The following is a 23193-nucleotide window of genomic DNA, read 5'->3' as shown; positions in this document are numbered from 1 at the left end:
TTTACAGCGAATTTACTTCAAAATGTGTTAAAGTAAATATAGTATTTAATTAAATTCACTTACTGGCTTTTGAATTATTTACAGTCCTCATTTTAACATTGTTTTAATTCACCTTAAAGAATTAGTAACATATAAAAATGTTAAGCAGAATTCTGTTTGGAACATTTCTCTTAGAATAGTTCTGATTTTTATTTTGAATTAGTCAGGCACAAGATAAATTCATTGTCCACTGCTCATTTCCAAGCAATCATTTGACCCCTGCAGTTTTAAACACTACAAATCATAATCATTTCGTGAGTTTGGTCGTCAACAGTTTTCTTCCCAAATAATTTTTAGATTGTTATTTATTTTTTGACTAAGTACAAAACACAAACTCAGTTGAGTTTTCAACCAGGAAAAATTTTATGACAGTGATCACTGAATTGTCAGAAAGCCAGGACTAAGAAAGCAACCCTGTAACTTCTTCATGCCTCAGTTTCCTATCAGGCTAGGTTCGTCCCCATTCATGGTTTCTTAAGACGTTGCGTTTGATTTTCCCAGTGGTTGTCTTTGGGAGTTCTTGAACAAATTCCACCTAATTAACAAAAACATATTATGATATACTTGCTTCCATTTTGACCATCCCAACTGTCCGTGCAATAAAAGCTTTCATGAACCGGTGGCCTTGAGTTTCAGAGTCTGGGGGTTGTTTTACTCCTAAGCTCATTGAATTTTTTGGACACCAGGAACTGCTCCATTTGTATAGTAAAGGTGACACTGGTGTGCCATCGTATGGGTTTTTAGTGCCAATTCACCTATATCCTTTGCTGGAAGAAGAATAATCCCTTTGTTGCTTTCCACCAATTCAAACTAGACTTAGGCCTCTCTTGCCCCCAGGAAATAGAGGCAACACCTAAATGCACAGAAAAACTGAATACTTGGGTTTTGAGTTTTTTAAGAGCTGGGTCCTAGAGGTTCTGAGGGAGAATTTTTAGAGGTCATTTGGAGTATACCCAATTTTCTTAGGCTTTGATGGTAAGATTCTCTTTACCTCCCTCAAGATAAGACTTCCTGTAGATTAAAATATCCTCAAACATTTCTGAGAATCAACTGGTCACTGATTCAGTGAATTGAACAGAGAAACTATAACTAGTTCTTAGGTTGAAATTAACTACCTTTTGGCTGAAATGCCAATTGAAATGGAATGCTTGTATCATCATCAACCTAGAGGATTTCAGGACTAAGGACAGGCCGTGTCATCTCTGTGTCTTTTTGAGTTACTGTCTCATCCTCCTTTGAAGAAGAAGGTCTCGGAAGACTCCACAGTTGGGATCATTTCTTCTTTCTGAGTCTTAAATTTGGTCACTTGGTACTTCAGAGCATGTGCTTTGAATTTATACGCATGTAATGGACCGAGAGTCCTATGGTAGGTGAATCGGGTACTGTTTTTAAAAACAGCTTGCCACCATTTGTTTTCTCTCGTGGAATGGGACTCACAAGTCCTACAAGTACTCCTAGTTACTCAGTATTAGAGTTGATCAGAACCTCTAGTTTATCAAGCGTTCGTCGTGTCCTAATGTATTTTAAGGTGAAATTCTTAGGGCTAATAAACAAGTTGAAATAGGTGTCTTCTACTTACATGATGAGCGACCTAAAGTCAGTAGCTAATAAAATCTAGATACTTAGCAGCTGAGACCCTTGTTTGGTAACATACACGTTTGGGCAAAATACTTGCCTTTCTTGGATATTTGTAAGGTGCAGTTGATTTTTTCACATGATCCTGAAGTTCAAGAGTTAATTTCTCTGGGTTGCTTGATTGAAAGGGTTTAGATAAGACGACAAAAGCTTTCACGACCTGTAGGAGAAAGGTCATTTTATATTGATATATTTGTTTGTTTTTCAGGCACATCAGTTTGGATCCAATGCCAGCACAGGTACTATTTGTAAATAGCAGCTAGAGTGATGGATGCAAATGCCAGAGATAACCTTTGAACCAAAATTGGATGCAAGTGAGGTTTTGAGACCTAATTCCAGATAAGTGCTTTGAGAGTGAGGAGTGCACTGGTTCAGTAACATTGGAGGTTGAGTTCTATTTACATGGCACGTGTGTTTCACGTTGCAATCTGACGAATCACGTCCTTTATATGGGTAGTCCTTGATTTACAGATGACCGCTTACTCCATCAGACCTGTACTGTTAGAAGCATGTAATAGGCACAAATAGAGGTTTTGGAGAACACATGGTTGGAAAAGGGCTTGTGGGGAGGACGGGAGGGATGGTGATTGCAGGGAGACGGAATCTCAGGAAGGATCCATCTACCTCTAAAAGGTCTTTTTTTGCCTGGTGTCTTTGCTTCTCTTTGTTATTGAAAACCCACCAATTAGGTAATTATTGAGATTAGTAAGTATAGTTTCAATGACTATTCAGAGATGGATTCGCATCCGTATTTACGTCTGACATTCTGCTGAAATCAGTTTTATTGAGAGAATGAGAACCTGGGGGCAGGAGAAAAATATTTTGGAGAATGGAATCCATTAAGTGTAGAGGTGGCACAGGAAGTATGAGTAGGGGACTATAGTGTCCCTGTAGAGGGTCACTGGTTTGTGGGGGGAGGGTGCTGATAGGCGAATTGTTGAAACTTTGCCACTTACTGAGTCTAAGAAACTTCCTGAGGAAAGGAATCTTCTCCCTTCCTTCCTTCTTGGCTTCCTCTGGGAGCTAAGGCCATGGCTGTCATTTCCCGACTTCCCTTCCACTGGGTCCTAAGTAGGCTGTGGGGGTTGTTTGGCAACCTGGCTACCGTCTCCTGTTTGCATTGTCTCTGTGACAGAATGTATTCTGAACTCCATGACGATCGTACAAACAGTAAAGCAGCGTTTTGCGTAGGCAGCATCGGTTGCTCCCCTTTCTAGTAACAGTACCCTGGTTTTCCTATGGAGGGTGACCCTAATTCGTCTCTGTTGGGGTTGACACACCTACGTCCCGGGGGCTGGCCAGTCAGCACGGACCATTCCCTGGGCCACGTTGCTTAGCGATGTGGTGTAAGTGAAACAGGTGCCATTCTGGGAGTTGCTTGAAACTGTTGGAAAGGGAGCTGCGTATGGCTCCCTGCGTATGGTTAAGCTGCGTATGGCTGGAGTTGGTTGCCATCACGTAGGAGGAACCTGCCCCGATGGAGGCAACATAAAGAATAGCAGCGCCAAGAGCTGGGGAGAGGGACAGCTTCGCAGGATCCCCTGGATGTGGCCGGACCTGAAGACCTCACTTACCTGTGAGCCAATAAATACCCCTCCCTTTTTTCTTTTTTGACTTAAGTTAGTTTGAGTTGAACTTTTGTCACTTGCCCCCGAGAAAACCCTACCACATTCCCTGTGGGACACGATCCATTTGTCAACTTGATTGCCTGGTGTCCATTTGTGCCACACGCGTGTCTCATAGTGAGAATCACGTGACTGCCCCTGGGTCCCTCTTTGCAGGGGTCAGATGGACGGAACACGTGAAATTGGTACTTGAATTAGTGACGTGCACGCTACCTCTCCTCTGATGGGATCGGGACTGCTGACCACGGCTGACTCAGCAACGGCTGGGTGCTCCAGCAGTGCGCTCTCCACTTCAAATGGCCCAATACGGTACCTGGGAAAGGAAGGAGACCTTGGCTCACTCCACCACCCGCGGAAGCGCTCTTCCCTGGCAAACCGTTACTCTTAACAATGGAAATGTACAAACCCAGAGGATAGGATGACGTCATCATTTCTGCAGACAAACCAGAAATACCCATCGCTATCCATCACTGCTCTATCTCCAGTGACATAGAAATCCCCTCTTACTGTGTTGGCGGTTTTCTCTGGATTGTCCTAGGAATCCAAGAAGACGTTAGGGATTGATTCATTTGGTCAGAATAGGAAAAGGGGGATGGCACCTGTGAAGGGACTAGTAGACTGCCCATTCTGTTTCCAAAAGAAATTCATTTTTCAAAAGGTAATCTTAGTACAGAATAGAAAAAGTCCACGAGTGTCGTGCAGAGTAAACGTCTCCTTCACCACTAGCGCCCTTTATAACACCCTCTCCCAGGCGGCCTGTCCAGTTGTCCTTTCTGGGGACAAACACCGCAACCGGTTTCTTACACATCGAACTTAATCTTCACGAAACTCTTTCTTAAGCCAGCAAGGATATTCTCCCCCTTTTACAGTTGATGAACTAGGCTGGGATTTTGTGACTTGCCCAGGGTCACAGAGCAAAATGTGGTGGATATGAAATTTGGACCCACGTCGCTGGGTACCACCTTTTCTGTTACAGTGCAAGTAGCACTTTCTATGTTTTCATACCACATATTCAGAGAAGAAACAGAAGGGCCAGGTAGACTTGAGTCTGATGGCAATTTCTCCTTCCTCGCCAGGTGGGAGGACGTTGCCTTTTTCATCGATAATCTAGAAGGAAAGAAGCAATTTAGGTTCTTAAAATTTTCTTTTCACAAAAAGTGGATTAGGAATAGTTGTGTCATGAATAGCAGAAAACTGTAAAACATTATTACCTACCTGGACATCATAGGGTGGCATTCGTTTCCCCATCGAGCCCAGTTTAATTTCTTGTCCTTTCTCATTGGCACAAATTAGTCCCTATTGGGAGGACAGGCTTTATATAAGTAGGTAAAAAGTCATTATCAGTGGCTATATCATGGAACTTATAACTCCGTTTGGACTGATTTTCCCAGGACGCAAGCTCATACTCTGAAATATGTTATTTTAGACCAGTGGTTCTCAGACTTCAGTGTTTACCAGAATCACCTGGAGCATTGTTAAAACACACATGGCTGGGCCCCATTCCAGAGTTTCTAATTCAGGAGGTCTGGGTGGGGGTCGGGGTGGGCCTCTAAGGATTCGCATTTCTGCCGCGTTCCCGTTCCCACGTGCTGCTGGTACTGCTGGAGAACCACGCTTTGCAAACCGCCCCCTTAGGCTGAGGGTTCCATCGAGCACCTGGGGCTGGGTTGGACCCGGGGACTCCCTGAGACCCTCCCAGTGCAGTGCGAAGCTGAGCTGCACGCTTCTAAACCTCTGATTCCCTGCCACCTCTGCAGCTTCTGTGTGCGGTGGAGACAGGAAGACGGTGAGGAATAACGCTAATTGCCCTTCAGCCAAACCTAATGGGGTAATCCAGAGGTTTAGGTAACCACTGGCTGGGGAAGTTATCCTGGGAAGCTCCCCCAAATTCGGAGCGCCACGGGGACGCTTCCGGGGCTCCGTTGGCAGGCCTGGGCTTGAGAGGCACCCAACATGCCCACCAGACGTACCACTTCTGTCTGCCCGTAGCCCTCGTACAGCTGCAGTCCCGTTTGCTGCTTCCACTGTTCCACCACCTCTGGGTTGAGCGGCTCCCCTCCCGTCAAGCAGTGCTGCAGCTTCTGGAATTTATATCTGGAGAGAGAGCCGCATGGGGCTTTTGGGGACAGAAATCTGAGCGGCTTTCATTACAAGATAATTGGGATGCTACAGTGACAAGCAAACGAGCTGGGTAGGAGAGGCCAGTCGCAGGAAGGTCTGTTCCAGGACTATTTGTGGGGCACGTGGGGCACGATAGTGCCTAAACAGTTTCCTGACAGAGCTTATATGTTAGCAGGTTGTTAAACAGGAGAAAATGCAAAGAATGAATTAAGCCCTTCCTCTGAGCCCTTAGCAGTGACTGAACAGCTGGCGTTCGTTGAGCATTTACTGTGTGCTAAGGGCTTCAGAAACATGCTCGTAGTCCTCACGACCTGTTTTACAGGTGCGGAAACTGAGGCTGACAGGCGTTCGAGAACTAGCCCAGGGCCTCGCAGATTATACAGAGCTGAGTTCGACACTCTGTGCTGACACTTGTCAGGGTGTCACGAGCAGACTGCGTACGCTGCATCCCCAGCACAGGCGGCCGGTCCCTGACAGTGAATCCGAATCCTCTCCTGGGTAGAGTTAAGGGAGGGTCTGAGGTCACAGTCACAGTGTTGGAAGCAGCAGAGCGCCCCCTGTGGGACCCTGGCCTTACTACTCAGCTGCCCACAGGACCCCGGTGAGAAAGTCCGGCACAGCCTGAGCCTGATAGGCGGCCCCGATGGGATGGGCCGGAGGGAACGGCAGGATATGAATGGAGCCTGTTCAGAATAAGCCTTGAATCGCCTGTGAATCACTCTTGAAGTGTGAGCAAGATGCGGACGCTTTGAGGGCCACAGAGGAGTTGACACGGACCAGGATAAGAGAAGATTCTATCTGCTCCCATCTGTCTCCCTCCTGGGTGTCCACACCTTGGGGGAACGGGCTGGGTGAGCCTGCACACGTGACTTGTTTCTCTCTCCCTTTCTCTCTCTCTCATCATGTTTCAAATTCGTATGACTTAAATAAATGTACATCGCAACTCCACTGGATGTTCAGGTGATTTGGCCAAATCCAGTATAAGCTTCAAGTCCTAAGACTTCACTAGCTTCTCTTCAAGGCAGTGTAAATGGAGTTGTGGTTGGCTTTTCGGGGGGGATTCTGAGTCTAGGGCTCTGGTGGTCCCCGGAGACCGGTCAGTTGCCCCTAGAGGCTCTCCCTGCTATTAAACTGGGGGGCAGTTGTGTCCCACCAGTAGACTAGGCAATATCTGGAGCCATTTTTGATCCCCCTGACTTGAGAAGACAGAGGTGCTCCTGGCACCTCGCGGGTAGAATGCTCCCCAGTATCCTACAACGCAGCCGACAGCTAACACAGAATTGTTTGGCCCGATGACAGCTTTGTGTGCTGTCCAGTGGACATTCTGCCCAGGTACCTCTGGAGGTCTTTTTGTACAAGCATCCGGTACACAGTGGGAGCAGCGCACAGGGTCGTGATGGGGTAACGGGTAAGCGTCTGCAGGAGGGGGGAAGACACATACCAGAGTGGTTAACTGATGGCTGCGACCACAGCTGATGTCTACCCGCCCCCCCATTCTCTTTCATTTTAGCATGTACCTGTCTCATAGGCGTAAGAAGGCAAATATGAGTGGTCACTAGTGACTGTGTCTGTTGGGAATTTTCAGTTATTGGAAAGAATATGTATATGTTACAGTAATAGACAAACACAGCTAAACTGAACAAAAAGTGAATTGGTGAATGTGAGAACGACCCCAAAGTATGAACTGGTTTATTTGACCTTGGGGCTACAAATGACCTTTCATGGTGGAATTGTGAAGTTCTGACTGCTGGATAGGACCAACTCTCCACCTACCATGTTTCCCCGAAAATAAGACCTACCCTGAAAATAAGCCCCAGTTAAGATCTCAGCCAGACAGACACATTTAATACCGTGTTTCTCCGAAAATAAGACCTAGCTGGACAATCAGTTCTAATGTGTCTTTTGGAGCAAAAATTAATATACGACCCGTCTTATTTTACTATAAGACCAGGTCTTATATAATATAATATAATATAATATAATATAATATAATATAATATAATACCGGGTCTTATGTTAATTTTTGCTCCAAAAGACGCTTTAGAGCTGATTGTCCGACTAGGTCTTATTTTCAGGGAAACAGGGTAGGTTATGACAACGTTCCAGAAGAAGATGACATGACTGTAATTGAATAAATGTAGATTGTTGTACATGAAAAAACTAAGACATCCCCTGAAAATAAGTCCTCATGGAGCAAAAATTAATATAAGACCCAGTCTTATTTTCGGAGAAACACGGTACAAGCTAACCGACCAGAAACTTTCCAACACCGTTTCTGGGAAAGGCATCGGTCCTCTTGAGTGGGTTGATGAAATGCACACGTGAGGCATTTTTCAGGTCTTAATTGTTTAAGGTTTGCTGGGCTCATTATATCGCTAGTTCCTTGAAGTCAAAGGCCCCTTAAAGGTGGAGAAATATTGATGCTTTAATAATCCTGTTTCTCAAAAAGTTCCATAAGCATTGGAGAGAAGACTCAAGATGTGTGTCGAGGCTGGATTGGCTTAAGAATAGCGTTTGATGTATAAGTAGGCATTTCTATTGTGTGTACTTAGTCCCTAGTTCCAGCTGTTCTTAATACGGACAGTGTATGTAACTAAGAACAGTGTAAAGCACCTAACACACACACATCACCTTTGTAAAATAAGAATGTTCTTATTTTGGTAGTCTTATTTAATATTAAATAAGATATAGTAACACCATGACAATATATCATATGAACATATCAATTAACAATTAATACGTTAATATATTTAACATTGATAGATATTAGGAATATTCAAATGATATATGTCACATATGTAAATATTATACAATGTTTAATACTTTCTAAAAAAATATTCTTATTTTGCAAATATGGGTTTGGAAACTGCAAAGTTATCTCACCTCCTTCAGGGCACTTTGTGAATATGGAGTAGAGATTGCGTGTTACCTCACGTCCGACCAGTTAGCAAAATAACCAGGTGGGTATAGCTGGCTTTTCTTCACACACAGGTGTGGTGATTATTTAACAATGTGCATTTGGTTAAACTTAATTGATTTTTCAAGGTTGAAAAATAATTGGCCTGGATCCCATTTTTCTCAACACTGAAGAACCTGACACCTCAGCCGAGCTGTCTCTGGTTGAGAAGGGGGGCGGGAGGGGGGGTGGCCGTGCCTGGTTTCAAGAACATTGTGTTCTGAGAATTAACAGTGAGAAAGAAGCATGGGGTCCGGGGACAGTGGAAGGAGCTGCTCTGGGGGAGAGGTGACCCCCTTCAGTGTCCTCCCCAGAGGGGTTCGGGTTTACCAGTTATCCATTGTCTTTATTTCACTGATCAGAAACCACAGATTTCTTTAGACTTGAAATTTCTAATCTGTTATTTAGAATCAGACTCTTACACGGCCACACACTTAGCAACGTTAGCAAATCCTGAACAATCAGAAGCAGGAGAGTGAATTTTATGCCCAAGAGTGTAGTGGGGGGGTCCCCCTCCATTCTGTCAAGTACATTCGAAAGCCAAGTGCCTGAAGACTTCCCGTCTTAAAAAGGAAAGATTTCCATAAGCCCAAGCAGCCCTGTACTCTGAGAAGTCATTTTTCTGTGGTTTTGGGGGCGACAAGGAGAGATGCTACTGAAGCCATGACTTACATCTAGGAGGGTGTCAGGGTCAAACTGGGGCATCCGATGCACAAAGACGCAGGCTCCGAGAAGCCAGGGAGCAAACAGGCTGCTCATGGCGGCTTTGATCCAGCTGTTGTCGGACAGGTTCCACATGACATTTGAGGGCCTCAGATCCAGCCAGTACCTAAACGGTAGGGAGAAACAGAGCAGAACAATACGAAACAAAAACACAGCAAAGCCAACAAACCGGTGGCCTTGAGAACTGGCCCCGAAACCTCGTGGGCGGCTGCAGAGCAGGGTCACAGGAAGCCCCAAGGCGGGACGAGTGATTGTATCTCCCACTTTTGTTATAGGACTTCTTCAGAATCCTGGGCCATCTGGGAGTGCTGTGGCTGGCTGGTTTTGGTATAGTTTTCTACATTTGTCCCTTGATGCAGCAAATATTTATTGAGCAAATATTACGAAGTAGGCTCTGTTCTACCTAGCATAGTGGGCAAGCTAGAACAGGTATGTGCCCTTGGATTAGGAAGAGAGCTGGTGAATGCGCACAGGACGAATGAGTTGATCAGCCAGGATCGTAATCTCAAAGAGTGATAAGCTCTGGGAGGAAAAGAGAAGAGGGTGACATGGGCAATTTAGGATCTCCAGGTAGGCCGTCCTGGGCGGGTACATTTACCTGGCAGTGAGGACACACGAGACATGCTTCTGGGGGGACCAACCCACGGTGGACTCCCAAGGTCTTGCCTGATCAGTGAGCGGGAGAGACGCTGTCATTTATTTGGGAGTTCTGTATTGGGGGTGCCCCAGGGGGCCGTCTAATAGCCATGCAAGTAGACGTGTCCATGGGGCAGCTGGATACTCATATTGGCAGCTCAGGGAAGAGCTGAGCAGAAACAAAGCTGTTCTCCTTACTTTCCAGTGAGGGTGTACCCAATGGCAAGGCTGCTCTGAGAGTGCTGGGCCATCTTGGGAAAACCTGTGCTCCCGCTGGTGAAATAAATGGCCATCGGCTCTTGACTTGCTGTCTCCACACAGCTGTGCTCTGCAGAGGCGGATCTGTAAATAAAACACGGGCCTCGGGCTGGTGGCTGCAGAGGGCAGACCAGTTGAGAATGGTTCTTTGGCTCTGCTGCCTATGCCCTCGTGATACGAGAAGATAGTTCACAGGACAAAACCTCATCCAAAGCCTCCCTGAGAGGATTTTCTCAGGGACTCAGAGGGACTTAACAGACCAGTGCTAAGGTTTAATGGCGCGCGCTCTCTCTCTCTCTGTCTCTCTCTCTCTCTCTCTCTCTCTCTCTCCCTCCCTCCCTCTCTCTCTCTCTCTCTCTCTCCCTCCCTCCCTCCCCACCCCTGCCCTTCACCTCCCTATAGGCTACATAGATAGCCAGTATACCTTCAGTAACAAAAGGGTCTACATTGGTTTATTTAAACATTTTTTTTCCTAAGTGCTTTCCTTAATCTATGAATTTTTAAACATCAGTATTGAATCTTCATAAATTGTTGTCATTGCAGGAGTTTTTATGATTGAAAGGAAGATCTTTCGACATTTGAATCAAACTTTTGAATACTTTTCTTCAATACCTGGGCAGACAAGCTAGTCGGTTACCAAGTCCCATCCTGTTCTCCTCCCTTGCACTGATAAAACTCTGATTTTGGTCAGCTGTCAGGCAGCCATGAACTTCAGGGGCAAGTGTTCCTCATGCAGCTTGGGGGGGCGGGGCTGGGGGTGGGGAGGAGGGAAGGGTCCTTTTTACTAGGAAAGAGAAACATCAGTCTGGCTCGTCATGTTGACATTTTTTTCTCCATCGTGTTATAAATATTCTGGAAAGTGTTCATAGATTTCTATCCTTGGGGAGCAGAAGGAGGGTGGGAGGCCTCAAAGAGGATTCTTTGAATAGGAGACTGACTCTAAAAATGTGAACCGAGCCTTCCTTCTTGCTGTGTGTGTGGTTTTCTGAGAGACTGGCCAACTCTTGGCAGTGACAACTCGCCTTCGTGTTCAGAGAAACAATCCCTGGCATCTTGGGAGTGTTGACACTCCACCATTGTTTGTTGGAAGTGGGGATTCCCTTTATCTTGAAAAACGCCCTTCCAGTGTGCACATTTCAATTTGAAATTCACCAGAGTCCGAGTTCCTTTTTCTTTTGTCAGTTTTGTGGTGCCTTTCCTGTTTCTTGGGGACTCGGGGGAATGTTGCCCAGTTGTTTATGACAGGGGTCTCTGAAGTGGGGGGTGCTTGCTGCCCAGAGGGTGTGCAAGGCAACTTGGAAGGGGGAGAGAACAGGAGAACTTCAAACTATATGTATTCTTTTATTTATCCTTTAAAATGTTCATTTTTTTAATATGGGGGGGGTGCCAAAAAAATGTATACAAGCAGACACTTTGGTCAGCGTTGCTCCAGCAATAGTGTGCCGTAATCAGAAGTGTCAGGACGCTGATGGGAACCACTTTGAGCACCTCTTGTAATTGCAGCAGTCCAACGTGACTGGTATTCATCTTTTGTTATCGGTATATATCGCGTACAACAATTTCCATACAGTTTTCCTTTCTTAAATGTGTATACATTTTTTTTGGTACCCTCTGTATTTGTATAATTGCACAATTGTGTAATTATAATTTGTGATTAAATATTATAATTACTAGACTATTTAGTGGTTACTCTGCCAGGCATTATGCTAAGTACTTCCATGCTTTATCACATTTGATCCTTCTAGAGCCCTGTGAATTAGCTGCTCTCCTTATCCCCGTTTTATGGAGAAGATACAGAGTTTTAGAGGTGTTACTGGGCCTATCCAAAGTTATACAGTTTATAAAAGACAAAAACAGGGATTCACTGGCATGGTCCTTGGGAGAGAATTTTGGGATAGGAAATGTTTTACATTAATGAGTAGGATAAAATTTCATTCCAGCAAAGGAAACTGCTCTCTTATTCAACAGGGTTTTCATGTCTCCTTTCTATAAACTGCTCTGGAAGAATTTTGTTTTAAACATAAGCTATTTAACAGCTGTTTGAAGGATGATACCATTCATTAACATTTTACCCCCTTTTTCACAGTTTAGGAAGCACTTTCTCACTTATTAGCTTATTTTATCCTGAAATAACACTTGAGATACGTGCAGTATCATTATCCCCATTTTACATATGAGGAAAACTGAGGTTAAGTCGTCTGTTTTGTTCATTAATTCGATAAGTATTTCTTAAACACCAACTGTACGATAGGAACTGGGGATAGAGTGATCAGCCAGCCAAACAGCCTCTCCCTTCTTGGAACCTACAGTTGAGGACAGGAGTTGGCAGACGCTTTCCGCAAAGGGCCAGAGAGTAAATATCTTAGGTTTGGTGGGCCTTATGGTCTCTGTTGCATCTACTCAACTCGGCTCTTGTAAGATGAAAGCAGCCATAGACAGTATGTAAGCACATGGGTGTGGCTGTATTCCAGTAAAACTTAACAGAAACAGGCGCCTTGCCATAAGTGGCCCACGGGCCATAAATTGCCAATCTCTACGGCACAGATGGAAAACACATGACTGGACATGACATTCAGAGTGTCAAGTGCCGTGAAGGAAACAATAGGACACTGTGTTAGAGTGGCTTGGAATTGTGCCCTGGTCTAGATAGGGTGGTCAGGGACGGCCTCACTGAGGATAGAATATTCGAGCTGAAACCTGGCAAGAAGGAGTTGGCTGTGAAAAGGACTCGGGGAGAAGAGCATTCCAGGGAGAAGAAACAGCAGGTGCAAAGGCCCTGAGGTAGCGTGTGAGGACTAAAAGGGTGGCCAGAGGGAGACCAGGTAGGGAGAGTGGTGGGCAGTGTGGTCCATGAGTCATGCCAGGGCCAGGCCCTGCAGGGAGATGGAAGCCGAGCTGCAATCCTTCTGGCACGAAGGGAGTCTTTCCTGGGGAGGAGCCCGGCTCAGCCCGCGGCAGTGCTGAGTCCTTGGAGGCAAGGGACTTCCTAGAGGCAGCTGTGAGTGGGGTTAGGGAGGCGGGGCCCATACTCACCGATACAACTCCTGGAAGCTGAGCCACCCCTTCCGGCTGTGTGGGGACACCAAGAGTTTGGTCTTCAAGTGGGGACACTGGGACTCGATGGACTCCACCACCGGGACCACCTCCTCACCGGCCACAATGCACTTGGCTTTGGAGACTTGCAGCCGATAGAGGATGTCTTTCAGTGTCAGCTGGGTGGTTCCTGGCATGAACACGAGCCCTGGGAAGGAGAGAGGGCCCTCAGTTGGACAGGTGTGTTGTCCCTTAGGCCAGACTGTGGCTACCTGGGCTCTGTGCCTGGGTGAGGAGGCGCTGCAGGATCCAGCTTTGGGCTGCCTCTGCCTCGGTCCCAGGGACCTGCCACGGGACCCTGATCACGGGGAGAGCCTCAGAGCACTGGCTTCAGGGTCTGTGAGTCCCTGGGTCGCATCCTGTCCTTCCAACTGCCAAGCTCTGTGACCTTGAGCGTGCCCCCTGCGTTTCCTGTGCCTTCCTTTCCTTAGCGGCAAAATGGGGGCAAGAACAGTAAGTGCCTGGCATGAGGTAGGTGTTGCAATGGTGCGTTATTATTAGGTAACATTTGGTGGAATATTTTCATCATGATGACGTAACACAAACAGCGCTCGCTGTACAGCCTCTGACACATTTTTCTGAACATTTCATGCAGCCCTTTGAACCAGTGGTCCCCAAGGCGTGTTTTGCAAAGATAATTCACAGGAGATGAGAAAAGAAATTAAACTGTTAAAAAACGTGTTGAGCTATTAGAATTCTTTTTGTGTTTTTATCTCATTTTTGTATCTGCTTTATAGCATGCGTACTCTCAGTGCAGAGCTGTATAAATAACTGTATCCAAGTGGGAGGATGTGTCCCCCAAATACTGTTATTGATACTAGTAGGTTGCACAGCCGAAAATGCCTGGCGACCGCTGTTGTCAGCCCCCGCGGACGTTCATGTAGTTGTTGCCATTTGCTGGAACGCAAGATTGGGTCAGAACTGGTGAGTGGCAGAGCCAGCCCTCAGGCCTGGGTCTTCCCAGTGGCCCAAAGTCCCTGAGGTGTCCCTGCGTGCTTTGGCAAGGCTCAGTTTACCCCTCCCTCTACTGTAAACACTGGCCTGCTTTAGAGCAGCCGTTCCTTATGAGAAGGCCCCATGTGGGCGAGTTAGCTGAAAGACAGCAGGGCACCAATGGGAAGGAAGCAGAGGGTCTCTAAAGCATGACGCCAGGTAGCCACTCCCATTTATCAAGCACTTATGACGTGCCTGGAATCTCACCTGAAATGAATCCCAGGATATAGATGACAACTAGGGTCACCAAGTCAGTGAGTGGCAGAACCCGGATTCAAAGACACATACCCGAGACTCCTAAGACCTGTACCACATATCGGACTATATAGTTCTTGGCGAGTCCCTGAAACCAGCTAAGGAGGGACATGTAGAGTTGAGTTCCTAGGGAGAGTTTATTCATTGGATATATTTTAAAAGCGCTCCCATGTCATCCCCTCTTGAGAAAATACGTAACTATGTGACGATGAGGAAGTTAATTCAGAAAACACCTTAGGGGCCCTCAGATCGCTCAATACGGAAATACAAAGTGACTTATTTTGCAAACCGCTCGGCTCTGTCATTGTTAACCTCTCGGTGGATTTGTGACCTGCGTGTGTTCAGTCCGTGGATATCCACACTGGGGGTTAAAGGGAAGCACCCTTCTAGCAGGTTTTAGGCCGCGTACACTGGAGAGCAAAAACAGTGTTTTGCCATGTGACGAAGTGCAAGCATCTCAATATTCACTGCAAAGATTTAATAATTTTGAGTTAGAAAACATAATCCTCGGCTGCTTGCTTCACATATTTAGTGAACAGTTAATTAAATGCTATTCATCGTCCAGCCTGTGGGTTCACTTCTAATCTTCACGTTTCACAAATGGCGTAAATCAAGGGAAGGAATATGAAATACATTTTTGTGTGTGACCACTACACCACTCTTCATCTCTTTCTAATCCACTGGTTTTATATTTGCAAGTTCCTTTCTATAGTGAAGGCAAAACAAATTTTCTGTATTGCTGTTTTGATTTAATTGGCAGTAACAGCATTTTTCAACACCATTATGAAATCCTCATAATTCTCCTTTTAACCATAGCCCAGCAAGCTGAGGCATTGTAAGTTCAGTTCTCAGTAAACACACCTCCACTAGACTTTACTCCCAGGTAGGTTATCATTTATTTAATCATCTCTATCTAGTCGTTTCCCAGTTTTTCTATTCTTGACCGTATTGCAACGAACGTCTCTGTGTTCTCTACAGTACTATATTCTTTGGTATTCTTATTTGTTTTTAATTGGCTTATAAATGCTTACGTCATGTGCTAGAGCAGGGGTCGGCCAGCTTTTTCTGTAAAGGGCCCGAAATAAATCTCTTAGGCTTTGTGGTCCTGTGGTCTCTGCTGTATCTGCTTAGCTTGGCTCTTGTAAGATGAAAGCAGCCACGGACAGGATGTAAACGAGTGAGCGAGTGAGCGTTTAAACCCTCAAACTCTGTCTACAAAAATAGATGGCCACCCCATAGGCCGTGGTTTTTGCGGACTCCTATCCTAGAAGGGAAAGCAGTCCTGTGGAATTTTAACTTAAGGTACATTAATGGATTACTATTGCAGGAGAAAATGTCTCATTGAATACTTTCATCTTTTTGTCTGGAAAGAGGCAGAGGTTTTCCAGCTGGGATCCGCCGCCCTACTCCCACAAGTCCTTGCATCCTAAACTGCTTGTTTGTTTGTTTTATTTTTTTGTATTTTCCTATCAGGGAGAATCCAAATGTATTCAGAGAAGTAAATTCTGGATTGTTTGGATGAACACATCAGAGCCCAGCACTGCCGAGAAGCCTTGGTCCCCACATTTGCTTCTATAGAACCTTGTGTTTCACTTCCAGTTGCATAGCTTTCTAGCTGTGTGACTTTGGGCAAGCCTCTTAACCTCTCTGAGCCTCAGTTGCCTCTCTTGCAAAATGGGCATCACAATAATACCTGCCTTTGGAGGCAGTTGTTATTGTTACATGGTGATTGCTCTTAATTACCACTTTTATTTTGCTATCCTTTGTAAGCATGGCAGAACGGACAATTCAGGGAAACCCCAGCTATCAGTCTCTCTGCTTCTGCCTGATTTAGAAAAGTTCCACGTCGGCACTGACCTGTTCGTATACAAGCCACGACGACGAGCCACCACTCTGGGATTGGGGGCAGAATGACGCTCACGCGGTCACCTCTCTTTAGGCCACAGGACTTGGTGAGCACGTTGGCAGCCTTCCGGGACAAGAAGCCCAGTTCTTGAAAGCTCCACTTCACCTCGTCCCCTGTGTTGTTCACCCACCACAGGGCTGGGTTGGCTGGTCGCTCTCCTGTCTGGCCGTGGGCACATGGGAAAGAGGGGAAAAGGCTTGTGTGACTGGTCACCACGTAGATGGGACATTGACTGTCCCCTCCCCTTAGCACTCCTGTTTGTCCTGTTTGTCTTTAGGGGAGCTGTTCCTCTCCTACTGCCTACGCCTTTGGCGAGACAACCCATCATGGTGGTCGCCCTTCCCTGACCAGCACATGGGCCATTCCCACCTTCTGTCCCAGACACGCCAAGCATCCAGCCCCATTTTTCAAGCTCTCCCATATCCCTCCAGTAAATTCCTTTGTTAAGTGAGACTCTCTTCCATCTGAATAACCCTAACGGATGTCCCAAGGTTGGTTAGGAACGTGACAGCTGTTTCTCCCCAAAAGGCTCAGGCGTGGGTTTCACAGGTCCCAAAGAGCAGGGGGGAGGGCCAGGCCGGTGGGGCGAGATGATTCTACAAAGTGAGTCATCTGTGCTGCAAAACCTCGGTTTTCTCTATTGCCTGGAAAAAGGAAATGACCCCCTGTCTGCAATGGTCCTTTCCCCTTCCCTGATTGGCCAATACTTGAAAACCCAATTTCATGTCACTCTCCATGAAGCCTTTCTCAGCCGCCTCTTCTCCTCGCTGACGTCTCTGGGTTCCTGCAGCACTGAGCGCATACTGCTGGTGACTCCATGACACTGGACTGTATTCTAGATGCGTCCCCTGTCCTATAGCCGTGAGCTCAATGAGATCGGGGGCTGGTTCAAGTCCCTTTGGCTTTGGTGACCTTGGAGAAGTAGCACAAATTCCACAGGATTAAGTGTTTATCTGCAACCCCCAGGGTGGTGATGGGGATTTGACAAAATAATATAGGTCAGTGTTTCTGGCAGCACTGATGTTTGCCAGATCTGTGGACACCTGTGCCATTGTCCTTTGTGTTTTTATTCTTATCAGCTCACGTTTACTTGTATAGATTTACTTAAGAAGGAAAATGTGTTTCATAATCACCACCGTAACTGGAAAATCAGTACCACTTACTAAAAAGAGTTAATGAAAAGCATATTGCAAACAAAATATGCCCTTCAATTTTATCTAGAGATTACCAACTTCTACCTGCTCTCTCCGTTCAAAAGCGAGTCTAGCAGGTGTTACAGAAGTGTTAAAACGTAATGGGTTTAAGGAAGATGTCCCCCACCGCTAATAGAAAGGCTCGATTCAACGTTGTTTAATTTTGTTCATCTAGTCCCTGACACATCTTCTGAAGCACAGCTTGCTGCGCATTTGGGTAAACACTCATAGGTAAAGTGTTTAGCTCAGGGCCCGGCCTGGCCTGGGGGTCAGTGAGCATACAGTGAGGCTGGCTGCTTTGTGCTTCTCAACCTCTGATTCTTTCCTAATTAGTCCAACGTTGACTATTCATAAAACCAAAGCTCAGATGACTGTTTTTTTGGTAATCCTGTGACCAGCCCGAACAAATGAGTGGAGAGCCAAGAGCTGCGCGTGGGACTCGAGGAAGGATGGAGAGAAGGCCTGGTACTGAGAAACCACAGTGAAGAGGACCCAAGAGGCTCTGGAGAGAGAGCCATGCGTAGCATTTGTGGTCCAGAGATGTCCCTGAGGAGAGAGGAGGGCGATGGGAAAAGAAACAGAGGAAACCGAGAAGGATGGAAGAATTGAATTAAAAGTGACAGGTGGACCCCAGAGCAAGGAAACGGAAGGGGCACCAACCCTGTAATGGGAGCCCGTCATCTCATACCTTCTCCTTTAGGGACCACTGGTCCAGCACGTCCCAAGCAAAGTTAAAGTTCTTCGGCAAAGGCCTCTCACAGCGATGTATGGCTTCAAAGTCATCCGTAGTCAGGGGTGCCCAGAGCCGGTGGTCTCTGTGAAAGTGCCGTCCGGGTGGCCTGGCGAGCCACAGGAACCTGAACGCCTGGTAGTGGGAGAAAGCCTTCATGGCTCCCAAAGGGCCCATATGGGTGTGGAGGTGCCACATGGCCTGCGGGGAGAGACGGGTGGGGAGGGTTAGTCTCCCGACTGGAAGGTGGACTTGTGGCTGTGTGCCCCGGGGAAGTCGGGGACACCTGAAAACACCCCATCCTCCTTCAAAGTGGCAGCAGTGAGCCCCTGACCTGCCTCCCTGTCCCTGGCCTCACCCTCTGCATTCTGTGACCAGGTTAGCCGTAAACAAACAAACAAACAAGCAACAACGAAAAACCCCACAACTAAAGAGTTGTCAAGGCCTGTCTTCTGTCCCTACCTTCTCTCCAACCAAACAATAGAATCTTCGCTGCCTGGATCGACAGTCAAGCCCCACTTCGGTCTGCCCTCTACTCTGTTCCGTCTTTCCTAACACCTCGCCTCTCCTGGGATGTCCTCTTCTAGTAAAAGCAGTGCAGCCACTTCTCATGAGGGTGCATTCCCTCCACTAAGATTTACTCTGTTGTTCCCCTTGCTTCGGGCTGCCCTGCCATCCCCTCCCCTTTCCGTCCTCCATTGTCACTGGTTAGAAACCTTGACTGAGGTCCTGGCTCAGCCACTTTCTGGCTGTCGCCCCTTGAGAAAATTGCTTATCCCTCCTGTGCCTCAATTTTCTCATCTGTAAAATGGGGAACGTAGACTTCCCCTCTCCTGGGTTGTTAGGAAGATTTCGTGAGATAATGCCTGTAACGTGCGTGGCATCTAAAGAGCCCCTTCCAAATGTCAACGGACGCTGTTGTTCAAGTTATTTCCAGCAGTGCTCTTGTGGCGGTTTCGTGAAAGAGTCGTACAGTATGAATCAGGGCACCCGGATTATACTCCCAGCTTTTTCCACACTAGCTTAGTGACACCGGTAAAGTCCCTTTCCCTTGCTGGACTGCCACCTGTCACCTTCCTTTTTCTTTCTAACTCTGTGATTAGATTTCGTTGAGTTTGCATAACGTGCGTCTGTATTCCTCACGTGACAGCCGTCTGTCCTACATGATTGATTTTCGGTCCTGACATGTGTGCCCTGTCTCTCTAACCTGCCTGGATGGTGTGGAAAGGCTGCGTCTCAGAGTTCCCCTCAGTAATAAAAGCTGCTGTTTACTAAGTGTGTGTTGTAGAGCAGGCACTTCTCACTCCTGTGACAAGCTCTGAGCCTAGTGCTGTTACTACCTCCGGTTTACAGATGGGGAAACTGAGGCCCCTGGAGACTTCAGCGGCTCGCCCCAGGTCATCCATCTCTCTCTTTTTTTGAACACCCAAGAAAATATTTTAAACTATAGAAACAAATGGTTATAGTCCAGAATATGAGCACAAAGATGCACCATGTTATAAGTCCTGACAAAGTTACCAACCTTTTGCTTCCTTAAACATTTTTCATATCTGACGTTCATACATGGTGATTATTTTTACCATTTGAGGGGTAGGGAAAAAAGGTGTACTTATCACCAGCTAGGTGTGCTCACTAGACGCTCCATGATTTATATGTAAGTCCCAGGTGACTGGCAGTGCAGCCATTTGTTTCTGTCCAAGGCATCTTCACCCAGGAGCAACGGGGAGAAACCAGGAAACAACACTTCACCTTCACAGTGACCCGCATTACTCAGCTGCGGCAGAGCTACGCCTCCGACATCCAAGCCAGTAATGAAATCTGAAGTCATTCACCTCACTAAACTGCAGGAAATGGGAATAACAGCAACAAAATGGCACATAAAATGGTTTGCCACCTGAGGCAAAGCTTAGAACAATAAAAAGTTGGGCAAAATGTTACAAAATAACCTTTCCCACAGCCAGTGGCTTGTTCCAAGGACCGACCCTTCAGGGAACTGAGTACGTGGTCCTTTCCCCCAAGTTTTCTGGTGTGTTCCGTGTGGACACCTGGTTTGCTTAAGAGGACAGTGCTCCTTCCCCTTCTGGAGCCTTGGGTCGCCGGGGAGGGGACTCTTGGATGGCGACCTGGGCTTGGAATCCCCTTGGACACGGGCGGAGGACTCCTGGACCTGGACCTGGACCGCGAGCGAGACCTGGAAACCCAGGAAAATTTGGATTTCGCGCCGATCTGGCGCTTGAGGTTGCCCCGCGGTCCTGAGCGAGTGCGAGACCGAGACTTGGGGCGGCTGGAGCGGGAGGGACGCCGGCACCGGGACCGGCTGCGGCGTCGGTGGCGCCACCCCCGGACCTGCACCTGCGGGGCGCGGTCCCGGGCGGCCAAGGACGGCGGGACCGGAGCGCGCCTTCTGCACCCAGCTCGCGGGCACCCAGCGCGGCGCCGTCCGTGGCAACCTGGTCGGCGCGCTTGTCGTGGGCTCGGCCCTGTGGTGCAGCGGACCCGGGCGGGAAGTACAGGCACCCGTGCCCAGGGTGTCGGGCGAGGTGCGGTAGGTCCGGTGGTCCGCCTGGGGGGAGGGCGACGGTGACTCACGGCCCTGGGGGGTCGGCAGCCGCGCAGGAAACCGGCGCCCTGGGCGGCCGGCGCGCTTAGATGGTGGCGGTCGGCGTCCGCGTGGGAACGTTTCCGAAAGGCCCGCCACAGGACGCGAGCGGGATGGTCACGGCGGCCGCCTGCAGCACAGCAGCCACGGCCCGGGCCGTCCATCACCTTGATGGCAGAGGCGAGGTTTGAACCTCTACGGTATGGCTCCCCTGAGCCTGCCCACTCAGCCTCTCTGCGTTTCAGTCGCCTTCGTGCTGCCTTCTTCACGGAAGGTTTATTATTGATGGTGAACCCCCGACCCTTTCGCCCTTCGGTCCTACTCTCAGTCGCTGTGCACCGGAGTGGAAAAATCTGCAGATGCAAAGGATGCGTGGGTCTTGGGCATTGTGAGAACAAATCACCGAGATGGGACAAAGGCTGCAGGGTGCCCCCCTGTCTCCTCCTCGTTGTGGACAAGCCCTCTCCGCGGTCGGCTCAGAATGACTTCTGGAGAAGAGAGGCCCATTTGGAGCAAATGCAAATTTCCTGTAGTCTAGAAAGAACTATTTCTGGCAATACGCTTGGTATTGAACTCTATCATGCCAAGATAAGAAGAGGAGAGAGAATGCCCTACCCCTGCAGTTTTCTGGAAGTGTGGTGGACGCATCAAGAGCAAGGAAGGGGGGAGATGGAGAGGGGAAGGCGCCGGGGTCCTGCTCGGGAGTGAGCATCTCCTGAAAGTGACACCGCCCCTCTCCCAAACACACACGGATTCACACACACGCACGTCCCACACACGCTGGCATCCACACTTGCCTCTCTGGATGACCTCTGCTAGGTTGCTTACCATCTCCAAGTGTCAATTCATCTGTGCAGTGAGAATTCTTTCTTCATTGGCGAGAGGTGGGGTATAAGTGGGTGCCTTAGCACCGTGCCTAGTGTGTGGTTAGGGCTCAGTAAATCCTGCACATTCAGAATCAAACCTCACAACTCTTTATGGCAGAAGGCTCTAGGTGCTCCACGTACAAGGAAACTGGAAACACTCTTGGATCGGAGCCACTAACATCTTGCTGGCTTATTTTATTTCTGACTCTTTTAATGTCCTCTGCCTGTGCTCCAGGCTCTTGGGGCTGAACTCAGCCTCCCCTCTATTTGCCCCCCCACCCCCCAGTCTGAAGCATTGTAACTCTCATTCCATCATTGTGACCATTCTTGGTCCCAGTTTCATGATGAATTGGAAAGACTCAAGATTTGGGACGTTCTTGCTTTCTAAGGAGAATAGTTTTTAATGCAAAGCACTTCTCTTCTCCTCCAAATTGAAAATTGATGATTTTTCATGAAGTGTTCTTATTTCCCATAGCTCCATGGACAAGCTTTCCATTTCTTAATAAATAATCAAATTAACATACCAAAATATCTAAAACTAAATTTCGCAAACAGATCCGACCTGAATATATACATTTCAGCATTTCCCATGTTATGTTCACAAACAGGGAAGTAGGTCTTGCCCACACAAACACAAACGTTAGTGGTAAAATACGTATCAAGGTATCACAGAGCAGGATTTTTCAATTAAAATGTTTTACCAGTAGCTTCCTTCTTTCTATCTCTTTGGTAAGCATTTGATTTTCTGAATATATTTGTATGGATACGCCGTTAAGAGTATGACGAAACTCAGGCCAGCCTCTGCAATTTTGTGTTAAACAGCCATTACCTGACTTGGGATTTTGTGGGAAGTTTATATGATTTCAGGGTCAAGTCTGAGAACCACTGACTGTTTTAGGTCACGACATTATCCTTGTAGGAATTCCTACGTAAAGGTGTCCAACGAACTATCTCCAGGAGGTATTTGTAAAAGCGAGTTGAGCTAGGTGATTTCTAAAGTCTTAGTGATTCCCGGAGTGAATGTGAGGGGAAACTTAAACAGTGAAAAGAGGCCCGAGCATTTGGTGCTCAGCATTGCGTTAAGTATCTGCCTGCGTTATCTTGTTTAATTCTCTCCACGGCCCTAGGAGAGAGGTATTTTATAATATTTTACACATAAGGGGACCAAGGCATGGAGAAGTGACTCATTTACCAAAAGCCGTTCAGCTAGCAAGCCGCACACATTCCAGCCTGCATTTGATGTCTCCAAAGCCAACACAAGGAAACTGTATCACAGATCTGTGCTATGTTTCCACCAACCTTCAAAAAGTAGAACAGTCCATTTTCCTGTCAAAGGCACATTTAGGCACATCTGGGTGTGGGGTTACCCAGTTATAGCAAGACAATGGGACTCTGATGGCAGCCATACAGATTTAGATACACTCTCCCAACTTCTCCTCTGCTACAGTCACTTCCATGATACAACATGCATTTTTTTCCTTACCAGAAAATGGTATTATTGATCCAGAAAGGCCTTCAGCTCCTTCACAAAGACTCAGCTCTGTCTCTGCTGGAAAGTTGGTTCC

The 23193-nt window shown here is 47.2% G+C and overlaps 2 protein-coding genes across 2 annotated transcripts in view; one reads left to right on the top strand and one right to left on the bottom strand.

Annotated features, from left to right (window-relative positions):
* Positions 1 to 1897, top strand: part of THUMPD1 (THUMP domain containing 1) — a 9310-nt gene extending 7413 nt beyond the window's left edge. The window contains exon 5 of the mRNA XM_033101071.1: positions 1883 to 1897. The gene's annotated coding sequence lies outside the window, so the exon portion shown is untranslated. The remainder of the gene's footprint in view (positions 1 to 1882) is intronic.
* On the bottom strand, positions 252 to 23193 carry LOC117019408 (acyl-coenzyme A synthetase ACSM4, mitochondrial-like). Its single transcript, XM_033101062.1, has 14 exons — positions 23112 to 23193; positions 18122 to 18364; positions 16192 to 16402; positions 13027 to 13234; positions 9934 to 10077; positions 9049 to 9205; positions 6757 to 6836; positions 5270 to 5393; positions 4515 to 4595; positions 4305 to 4406; positions 3706 to 3833; positions 3513 to 3612; positions 1715 to 1834; positions 252 to 574 (listed from the first exon to the last, which is right to left on the bottom strand). The coding sequence occupies exons 2-14, from the start codon at positions 18359 to 18361 to the stop codon at positions 488 to 490; spliced, it is 1782 nt and encodes a 593-aa protein (XP_032956953.1). The 5' UTR covers positions 18362 to 18364; positions 23112 to 23193; the 3' UTR covers positions 252 to 487.

Source organism: Rhinolophus ferrumequinum (assembly GCF_004115265.2).
Source record: "Rhinolophus ferrumequinum isolate MPI-CBG mRhiFer1 chromosome 15 unlocalized genomic scaffold, mRhiFer1_v1.p scaffold_54_arrow_ctg1_1, whole genome shotgun sequence".
Lineage (NCBI taxonomy): Eukaryota > Metazoa > Chordata > Mammalia > Chiroptera > Rhinolophidae > Rhinolophus > Rhinolophus ferrumequinum.
This window is presented reverse-complemented; position numbering and strand designations above follow the sequence as displayed.